Source organism: Drosophila takahashii, chromosome 3R (assembly GCF_030179915.1).
Source record: "Drosophila takahashii strain IR98-3 E-12201 chromosome 3R, DtakHiC1v2, whole genome shotgun sequence".
NCBI classification, from domain to species: domain Eukaryota; kingdom Metazoa; phylum Arthropoda; class Insecta; order Diptera; family Drosophilidae; genus Drosophila; species Drosophila takahashii.
Genome location: NC_091681.1, coordinates 3,548,817 through 3,559,997, shown reverse-complemented (window position 1 = coordinate 3,559,997; position 11,181 = coordinate 3,548,817). Strand labels below are relative to the sequence as shown.

Genomic DNA, 11,181 nt, shown 5'->3' with positions numbered 1-11,181 from the left:
ATGAGTATCAAGACTCTGAAGAACATCAGATACATTAATCACTGGTTTGAAGAGTTCAGATGAGGTAGTGGGTATGGAAAATCATTTTCAATAAGTCGATTGAAAAAAATCAGCAAATAGGTTGGAAATATCATTGCCATCAGATGCTATATCATTATTAAGAAAAAGAGATTGAGGGAAGCAATTAGATTTCCGCTTAGAATTGACGAAAGAATAAAAAAGTTTAGGATTACTTTTGAAATCACGCTTACAACGAGACAGGTAATTTTGATAACAGTCAGAATTGAGCTGGACAAATTCCGCCTTAGCAGAACTATATTTGGCCCAGTCCGTCAGCAAGCCAGAAATTTTAAACCGTTTAAAAAGTCTGTTTTTTTTTTATTTTTAAGATAGGATAGTTGACGAGTACCATGGAGAGCTATAAGAATTCTTCAAGGAGGAAAGAGGGACATGTGCATCAAATAGACGGTAAAGGACTTTATAAAAATACCCAACTGCATCATCAACAGAAAGGTCAACCAGATAGGACCAATTAATTGTCGATAAAGATTCAACTAGTTTAGCATAGTCAGTCTTTTTAAAACACAAACTAGGATGTATGTTTATTGCAGTCCTGGGAGCATTTATACAGATCTGAAGGGTAGGATGATGACAATCTTCAGGTAGAGATAGTGGCGGAATTCGACTAACTTCAGCATCTCCAACCAAGAAATATTGGGAAGATTAAAGTCACCGAGCACAATGAGTTGGTCAGCTTCAGCAAGCAACAAGGAGATAGACTGTATGGCGGACAGGTGCGTATATACACGTTAAATTTAGAGCTAGGGCGTATATAGGAACAAGTTAAAAATATTTTATTTTTTGGGAAAGATAGTTTTACGCAAATAAATTCAATACCTGAAGAACCTAAAATATAAACAAGCTCAGAAGTTAAATCGGATTTGACTCCAATAAGAACGCCTCCACCTCGACGGGTATGACGATCATTCCGATAAACAAAACTATACGAGAATTCTTGGGCGTCAATCGGCTTTTAGGTTGGAATAACCATAGACTCAGACCGGACTTTGTAGTATTTAGAACTTCTATTTTAATCCATAATTTCTACACTTTTACACTTTATTTAAAAAAAAACCCAAAAAAGGAAGCTAGCTTCGGCTAGCCGAAGCTTATATACCCTTTCAGATTATTCCTATTTATTGAAAAATCGCAAAAATTTTAAGTTTCGTATTAATTTGACATTATTATACCCTTGCAGAGGGTATTATGATTTCAGTCCGAAGTTTGCAACGCAGTGAAGGAGACGTTTCCGACCCCATAAAGTATATATATTCTTGATCAGCATCACTAGACGAGTAAGTCGGAACGAGCCGGATCGGACAACTATATCATATAGCTCTCATAGGAACAATCGGGAAAAAAAATGTAAAAAAATTATATCTTGGGTGTTTTTGAACCTATAACATCCTACTTTTGAAAATGTCATTTTTTATCTAATTTTGAATTTCGAATAAAATTTTTTCAAAATCGGACGACTATATCATATAGCTGCCATAGGAACGATCGGAAAATTAATGGAAAAGTAATAGGAAATAAATTCTAGCTTCTTTGGTTTTTATTGTATTATCATCTTCTCTAGGATATGCCTCTTTTAAAATGTTTCCAAATTTCAATTTTAATTTGATCAAAATCGGACGACTATATCATATACCTGCCATAGGAACGATCGGAAAATTAATGAAAAATATTAGAAAATTGAACATTTTAGCGATTTGTTAATTAATAGAAATGATCTGCAAGGGTATATAAGCTTTGGTTGGCCGAAGCTAGCTTCCTTTCTTGTTTTTTCTATCCATCCTATGGCAGCTATATAATATAGTCGTCAGATTTTTGTTAGACTTAAATCGAAATTCGGAAATATTTAAAAAAGTCATGGCCCAGAGATAAAGATAAAATAATTAAAACCAAAGAAGCTATAATTTATTTTTTTTTAATTTTCCCATTAATTTTTCGATCGTTCCTATGGCAGCTATATGAAAGTCGTCCGATTTTTTTTTTTAAATTTTATCCGAAATTCAGAAATTTATAAAAAATAATGTTCTTAAGAAAAGAAGGAAAAAAAATACCGTCTGCAAGGGTATAATAATTTCCACTTCTGCATATGCATATAAAAATGCAAAAACAATAATGGTTTACGTTAAGAGCTGTAGGATTCAGCTTCGTTGGAATTTCACCATCATATTTTAACAGAAATATTCTCAACATTAAAAATATCAGGCTACTATAGATGAAAAAAATTGACAAAAAGTACTTCAGTAAAATCCATTGTAGCTAAAGAACTAGAGGTCGCCCAACTTTGTGATTGGATACTCTTGAAGTTAAAGGTTCAAGGTACCACTTCCTCTAAATTGTCTGGGCTACGAAAGGTTTTCTTACTATTAAGCAGCAAAAAGTGCCTAAAAATCGAAAATATGGAACTTTGACCACGGATTTTTAAAAACTTCGACGTGATGGAAAGTTTCCAAGTATAAGGTAGTAATCTACAGCTAAAATTCTTTCAGGTTTTGTAGCGTTTATTCTTGGGCCAAGAAAAAGCCTTGATTTTGTCGACCTGTGTTATCTAATACCCGTTACTCAGCTAAAGGGAGTGCGAACGCTGTGCTCGGGTTGGTGTCCCGACTATCTAATATTCGAACCTTAATTAAAGGGAGTGCGAGGGAAAAATATATATATCACTTTTTTTTGATTGCGTCTAACTTTTTAAGGAATGGTCCGATTTAAAAAATGTCTTCTATATTTAGATAGGTATAAATATACACAACAAAATTGCATTTAAACTTCTCGGAAATCTTTAAAGATGTGGGCGCAGGACACATTTTTAAAATTGTTAGTGGGCGATTGTGGGCGTTAGAGGGGGCGTGGCGCTCGGCTGAAATAAACTTGCGCTGCGTAGGAGGCCCAAGAATATGTGCGGAAAGTCTTAACCTTCTAGCTTTTGTAGTTTCCGAGATCTCAGCGTTCATACGGACAGACAGACGGACATGGCTAGATCGACTCGGCTAGTGACCCTGATCAAGAATATTTATGCTTTATGGGGTCGGAAACGCTTTCTTCTAGCTGTTACATACTTTTGCACGAGTACAATATACCCTTTTACTCTACGAGTAACGGGTATAATCATATCCTAGAGTAGAAGAAAATACAATAAAGACCAACGAAGCTATAATTTGTTTCCAATTAATTTTTCGATCGTTTCTATGGCAGGTATATGATATAGTCGCCCGATTTTGATCAAATTAAAATTGAAATTCTGAAATATTTTAAATGAGTCATATCCTAGAGTAGAAGAGAATACAATAAAAACCAAAGAAGCTAAAATTTATTTCCTATTACTTTCCCCTTAGTTTTCCGATCGTTCCTATGATATAGTCGTCAGATTTTTTAATTATTTAATTCCAAATTCAGGAATATTTAAAAAATAATATTGCCAAGATTAGAAGGCAACATTTCAAAAAACACCGAAGCTAGAATTTTTTTTTACGTTTTTTTGTTTGTCCTTCCTTTGGGAGCTATAAGATATAGTGGTCCGATCTGATCGGTTCCGACATACACACAAAGAAAAAACTTGGTAAAATCAACTGTAATAATTGTCAAACAGGCCCCAACCAGCAAAATTGTCAATTCTACTAAGTAAATTGTCATTTCACAACAACAAAATACACACAATTAGCGAAGACACAAACCCAAAGCAAAAACAAAATACACGTAACTATTTTAATAGTTACGTAACTATCTTTGTTGGTCAATTTTACCAAGCAAATTTTTTTGTGTGTATATACTACCTGCAATAGAAAGAGGACTTTTCGGAAAGTTTCAAACCGATAGCTTTAAAACTGAGAGACTAGTTTACGTAGAATCGGACAGATAGACGGACGCACAGACGGACGGACAGACGGACATAGCTAAATCGACTCGTCTAGTGATGCTGATCAAGAATATATATACTTTATGGGATCGGAAACGTCTCCTTAAGATTACATAACACCAGCTTCAAAAAATAAATCGATGAAATTCGCACTTAAGGAAACAAAGGGCAATTAAAAATTTTGTGTATGGTTTTTTTTTTTAAGTGTAAAAACCGTTTGAGTTGTGGGAAACCGATTTTGGCTATCAAAGACTCATTTTATAGGTAACTAGCTATACCCGGAGCGACTTCGTTTGCTTAAAATTAGTTTGTAGTTAGGAAATTAGGTTGTCAGGACTTTCTTATTTCTTATTTGCGCGTTTTTTGAAAACCTTTGTGTAAACATTCTACAAAGGTTGAAAGAGAAATAAATTAGAACAACAAACTAATCAATACAATATCACTAGAAGAAGATAAATTACAACAACAAACTTTTAAAAACACAGGGCGGCAACATTTTGACCGCAGCTGGAAGCTTATATGCTTTTTGACTCTGTTTTCTAGAATTTATTTCTCGCTGAAAAAAATCCTAAAATTATTCTAAGTATGGGGCTTGAAAGATAAAGAGTGTATCATTTAAAAAACTTTAACATCAAAACAAACTATAAATCCGTTTGCATTTGAGACCTCCGGAAAGTTGGCCAAATTCAGCACTTTTCGAACTTAGTGGTCTTTGTGCTAAGAATTCTTGCGTCGGGGAACTTTTTGGAAAACACCGTTTAACTTGGGAATTCGTAACGAATTCAAAAATTTAGTTATTATATAGTTATAGTTATTAATTTTAAGATTGGAACTTTTGACCAAATACGTATGAACATATTAGAGCCCTGCACGAGTAGACTTGTAAACAGCTCTGAGCTAGAGCTTGTTTGTTTGTTTGTGACTTTCGAGTCATAGCTCATGGGATTATCGAGTAAGCAAGTAATAGCTCATACTCCTAACGGATACCTTTAAAATAGTTACTCGGACAGCTCGAACAGCTCGAACAGATCGAACAGTTTGAACAGCCCGAACAGATTGAAAAGTTCCCATTAAATATTTCAACATCATTAATTTATAATAAGAGAACAAATATATCGTTTTTCCTTCAATGTTAAATTCTTTAGATGAAGTGTAATAAAATGTAATAATTTTTTTAAGGATAGACATGATGGTCATAAATCGCGAAAATATGATCCTCAATGGGTCTTGTAATTTCGGTTACAAGAAACTACCGAGCCCAACAATCCCTTGCCCATTCTTAAGATATCGCGGTCCATCGAGGATAACTTTTCAAACTCTTTCCCTACGACCAATCTTCAACAATGCAAATATTGCATTTTCATTAGCTGAAGAATTCGCGGAAAAGCAAAAGTATAGCATGGCTTTGCGAGAGAATATAAAATTATTTTTAAGAAGATAATGGTATTGATGTGTACATACAGAACAAGATAAATAGTATAAAATATTCCCCGTATTTCATTTTTTGTGTATACATTTAAGTACCTTAATTGCTGAATTGAACCATGGATTTTCACGTGGCTTGGTCATTTTCGTCATAAATGGTACTGATCGATTATATAAGTATATTATATTATTTTGTAGGACAGTCAATTGAGAATTAATATTTGTATGGTCATATATAGAGTCCCAGTCACATAAATTATAGTCGTTACTTAGCAAGGCGTAGTCAATATTTTTAAAGTCCCTATAAACTATATGGTTTTCAGTAAAGTCAGTATTAATATTATAAATTAGATAAATTAGGTCGTGTTTTGAAAACATTTGCATTGAAAGTTGACTATACATGGACATTTTATCACAGTCAGTTACAAAAAATAAGTCAAGTACTAAATGAGTCTACTAAATTTAAGCCAATAGATTCGATGTCGTCCGATAATTTATTTTCTTTTAGAATATTGCTGTTGAAATCCCCAGCAAGGATAACGTCCGAATATTGGATAGACATAAAGGACAATAAGTCAATTAAGTTTTGGTAGTTAATAAATCGGTTTGGTCTATAAACACAGCCTATTAAAGTTTTTGATGAGTATAATGTATTTGTGATCTGAACAAATATCCATTCAACGGAGCTATCACTCGGATGTGTTAAGACGTTTGTTTACATATATGGCTACTCCCCCAGCGTGGCTACCTCTGTCGGAACGAAAGATATCATAACCATAACACTCTACTAACGAATCACTGACATACGACGAAACCCATGTTTCGGACAATCAAATAACATCAATGTTAGAACTAACAAATAAATACCTAAATTCTTCGATTTTTTTCACTAAGCTTTGAGGGTTAATATGGCATACACGAAGGCCATTTCTCTGATTACCAAGTACTCTAAGCATCGTATAGCTGCTCGAACTCGGGGAACAATCATTGTCATCCATCATCGACAAACCAGACAATCAGTGACGCATATGCACCTATTGCTTTTGATATAAAAATAAGTCTAAGCACCACTATTAAATACAAAAAAGAGTCTTAAGAGAGTGTGAGATACCTAATTAAGAGAGTCGTATTTTTAAGAGTTTGGGAAATCTTATGTCTAATATAGAAAGAATATTTAGATTTAAAGTACCTAGTTATAATTAGATTAAGATACAGGAACATATCAGCGGCGAAATCCCTCACAATTCGCGGCGATTCCGTCAACCGCAGATGACGAAGTTGCAGCGCGCGGAGATGATGATAATTGAGAAGAGCGTGAAGAGGCTAGCTTATCAGCATCTTGCGAGAGCGCCAAAAGCTGATCCATACTCTCGATGCAGTAGATTTTATCATTGCACCTGACGTGGACTAAACCATGGTGGAACTATACAAGGTGGTCTCGTCAGCTCTGCTGAGTACGTTAAATATGTTTACCTCTCTATCTCTCTTAGGCGATAGAATGAGATAGCTAGATAGAGACTGACACAAATAACGTCCTCAAAAGAGGGCAGCTCTCGCGACGAGATCACCTTGTATAGTTCCACCATGGACTAAACCTCTGCGGGTAAAAACAGCTGAGAACAGTCTGCGCTTTTTAAGCTTCATTGCCTCTTTAAATATTATATAGTGCTCTCTCAAAAGCTGCTCATTGACATAAAGACAAGCTTGTGAGTCGAAGCCCATCATATGCAGACTTAGTTGTTAGTTTACTGCGCGACGATAAACTCCGATACAGCGCAGCAGCGTGATTTTTTTCTTTTCATACAACACCTTCAAGTTTTCCCCCTCAACAAATGGAATTTCATGTACGCGTAAGTCACACGCCTGATTTGCCATTTGTTGTGCTGCCAGTTTTGCCTCGATCTCTCCCACTCTCTCTTTCAGGGTGGTCAGCTCGCCAACCTCCCGACCCATATGCTCGACGCGCTCAATCAGCTGATTCCTCCCAGCGCGTAACTGTGCCACTTCGGCCTCCACGATGGTGACACGCTCCCCAAACTGCTTCATTTCGGCTGCAATGCAATCTAAGCGGCTCGTAAGACCGTCTAGAATACGTTCCTCTGCGTCCCTCATATAGGATGCTATTTGCTCAGTTTGTTCTTTGAAGAGCGAGTTGAGCATCTCTAGGAGCCATGGCGGCGGAGCATCAGACATACGCTCGGTGGGACTCACAATGTTGTTGGTGTTGCTGCGAAGTCGCTTGTTTGCTGGAGCCGAAGTTGAAGACATGGCAACTTGAAGAGTGTGGACAGATAACTTCGTCGGTGGTAAGTCTGATGTTCGTGCACAAATATGGATGCGGCGTTCAATTTTTATTTGTTTCTTTAGTTATTTTAATCAGTTTATATGGCAGCCTGGCCGGTATCCAAGAAGACTTGCAGTATTCACAGTGAAAGCGAGATCTTAGTACCCTTTTAACTGGTGTCTAAAAAATCGATTTCAGATACGTTTTTATTCAGGAATTAAGTAATCAGCACAACTTTTCACCCAAGAAAGACAAAATTGGTAATAATATTAAAACAATTATATCGTGTTATTTTATTTTAAATAGTATTATTATTTAAATATTTTAGTTAATTATTATTTAATTTGACAAATAGAAGCATGGCCAAGGACGAGCTTTTTATGTTGCACCTATTGTCCGTCAGCATCATTTTCAGTGCTGAAAACGATCTCTCAACACTAACTTGCGTTGCAGGTACAGCGTGTACGTCTGTGGCCAGTTGATATAGAATTGGGTAGCGCAGCTTATTTTCTTCCCAAAACTTCATTATGTCTGTATCCAGGCTTATAGGTTTGGGAAAATAGCTCTCGATTTCTGCAAATCCTTTTTGTACTACTTCATTTTGATTAAATTCCTCTTCTTCTCCAGAGGCGGCTTCGATTCCGTTTAGGAACTCATTTAAGAGCAGGGAAGAGCTAGAGTTATTAGGTGACTCGTTTGTTAAGGTCGATGCTATTGTTGATGTCGTAGCCAGTGACGTTGTCGAAGTTAGTGATGTAGTTAAATCCAGTGATGATGTCGAAGCAGGGGATGATGTCAAAGCCAGGGATGAGATTGCTCCTTCAGACGTCGAATTAGTCTGCAAAATAATATAATGTAAGATATAAAGCTCTTCTAAATTTAATTACCTACTCTTTTCAAATTTAATATTTGAAGCAAAAGTTGTTTAAGATTGGCTCTGGCTAGCATAACACTTGTCGGATTTTTTAATAAAACTCTTCGAATGCGTGGAAGAGTTAGATAGATACTAGATAGAATCATTTTGTCTTCTATTATGCCATCTTCCCTCTTCTGGATGCATTGGTATAAATCTCTGCAGAATGTTAGTTGGCTTGCTGCGACTGTTAACTTAAGCTCAAGCCAGAGCTTATAAAAATCGCCAAGGAATAATTGGCTGGATTGTAATTTTTGAGTGGCTAGGTATGCTGGCTCCAATGCTTTTGTCAGATTTTCCAATTCGCTCCACTCTGTTGCACTTAGCTTAACTGAGGACTTTAAATGTCGCTCGCAAAAATGTTCAAAGGTTTGGAGCCTCTGCAGCATAAGATATGTCGAACTCCAACGAGTCGGAACATCCAGAACCGGTTTTGATAATGCTTCTTCTTCTATCAAGTAGCTTTAATTGAAAAAGAATTGAGAATAAAATAAATTGAGTATATATTAAAAAACGCACCTGAATGACGGGGTTCGCAGAAGCTTGACAATATTTCGTGCTTTGTCAATAAATGGAACTGATCCCAAGCGATCAAAGAAATCTTTAATTGCGAGCTGAAGAGTATGAGCTGCGCACTTAATCGAAACTATTGAATGGATATTTAAATGCTGGGTGAGCTCTTCTTCTTGCAACTCGTCCGGGCTTTCGTCATCATCGATCTCCCATTTGTTTAGCAAATCTACAGCCTTCACCATGTTTCGGCCGTTATCAGTTGTTATGCTGTAAATCTGTTCCTTTTTGATGCAAAAATCATCCATTATAGACTGAACTTCGGAGCAGAGATTTTGGGACGTATGGGATTTTGTTAGCTCTATAAGACCCAAAGTCTTAATAACAATTTTTCCGTTTTCTATAAACTGCACATTCACTCCGAGGATTCCGCGATTGCACCTCGTTGCAGTGTCCATTTTAAGGCAAATAATACGAGATTTTAAGGCATTTACAATTTTGATTTTAATCGAATGGTACCTTTCCTCCACTAGTCCCATTATATTTCGGGAGGTAACCGCTGGCATGTTCAATCCACAAAATATTTGATTGGTCAATGTCTTGAAACCTGTGGAATCAAAGACAGCCAATGGAAGTTTTTGCTTAGTTACCAAATCGATGCACGCATTCTTCGCTTCGTTTCGGCCCATTGTAACTGAAAACTTTACTTTTTTTTCTTCCACCTGGTCATCTGAGCTTCCGTCATCATCTTCATAATCACTTCTATGCTTGGCTTGCAAATGTCGCTTAAGGTTGGAAACGTAGTTACCGGTAAAAGTAATTTTGCAAATTTTGCATTCTGAAATATTTTTTTCCGTATTATATTCAAAAAAGTTGCGTAGGGTAGTATTACGCTTGCGACCCATATTGATACCGGACGAAAATAAATAAATTGTTTTTATTAATAACTTATAGATCCAATGTTACTTTATGAATACTGACATATATCTCCCTGTTCGCTCTGGGAAAGTTGAGCTGATTACTTAATACCTGAACGCGTTCCTAATAACATAATTAAAATCGTATCTGTATGTTCACTCATTTTAGTCACTCATTTAGACCTATGTCTTTAAGTAGGTTCTATGTTGAAATCGATTTTTTAAAAACCGCGAATTCTTAAGAAGAAGACGATACTCAATCTAAGGACCTTTTTCTATAGTTTGTTTGACATTTTGATCGATTCTTAAGAAGAAGTGGATGCTTTCTCTAAGGACCTTTTTTTATAGTTCGTTTCACATTTTAATCGATTCCTCAAAAACCGCGAATTCTTAAGAAGAAGATACTTTCTCTAAGGACCTTTTTCCTATAGTTTGTTTGATATTTTAATCGATTCATCAAAAACCGCGAATTCTTAAGAAGAAGAAGATACTTTCTCCAAGGACATTTTTCTTATAAATCGTTTGACATTTTAATCGACTCTTCAAAAACCGCGAATTCTTAAGAAGAAGAGGAGCTGATTGTGTGGGTACTTTCTATACCTAGATTAGTGGACTACTGAAGATATGAAAAAGTAGTGGTATTTTGGTAAATGTGGTTCCAGGTTGTGTTGAAGAACTTGCGGCCTTAAGTAGTTCTTGTAGAATGAGAAGGAAAAGAGCATTTAGACTAAAATCCATGTCTTAATACATGAACAACATAAGACATCATAAACATAAACAAAAGCTAGAAGTATCTCCTTTACTGACTAAAAGAATGATACCATTTAACGGGATGCAGAAGCCAAGTTCAATTTTTTTTTTTTCAGAGGTGGTACGTCTGCATTCGCTACATAGGACAATGCAAAAAAAACGCCGAAAATCGGCACAGCAAAGCCGTGGCGTCCAAGTGAGTTTTATTTCTGAGCGAAAAAAATAAAAATCAACAATAATCATTATTTTTGAGTTTTATTTTTTCTGATCAGAAATAATGATTATTTTTGATTTTTATTTTAAAACTCAAAAGTAATGATTATTTTTGAGTTTTATTTGTTTTGCTCAAAAATAATGATTATTGAGTGAGTTTTAAAATAAAACTCATAATGATTACGGTCCCTGGTTGTAATGCTGTTCATTTATGAAAATAAAAAATCAGGGACCGAAAATAATG

At 35.6% G+C, this 11,181-nt stretch overlaps 1 protein-coding gene across 1 annotated transcript; it reads right to left on the bottom strand.

The window, feature by feature from the left end:
• Positions 1-7,962: 7,962 nt before the first annotated feature.
• On the bottom strand, positions 7,963-10,017 carry LOC138913228 (uncharacterized). The gene is made up of 4 exons (XM_070216050.1): positions 9,577-10,017; positions 9,067-9,498; positions 8,526-9,009; positions 7,963-8,472 (listed from the first exon to the last, which is right to left on the bottom strand). Exons 1-4 carry the CDS (start codon positions 9,960-9,962, stop codon positions 7,963-7,965), a joined length of 1,812 nt encoding a protein of 603 aa, XP_070072151.1. The 5' UTR covers positions 9,963-10,017.
• Between the last annotated feature and the right edge of the window lie 1,164 nt (positions 10,018-11,181).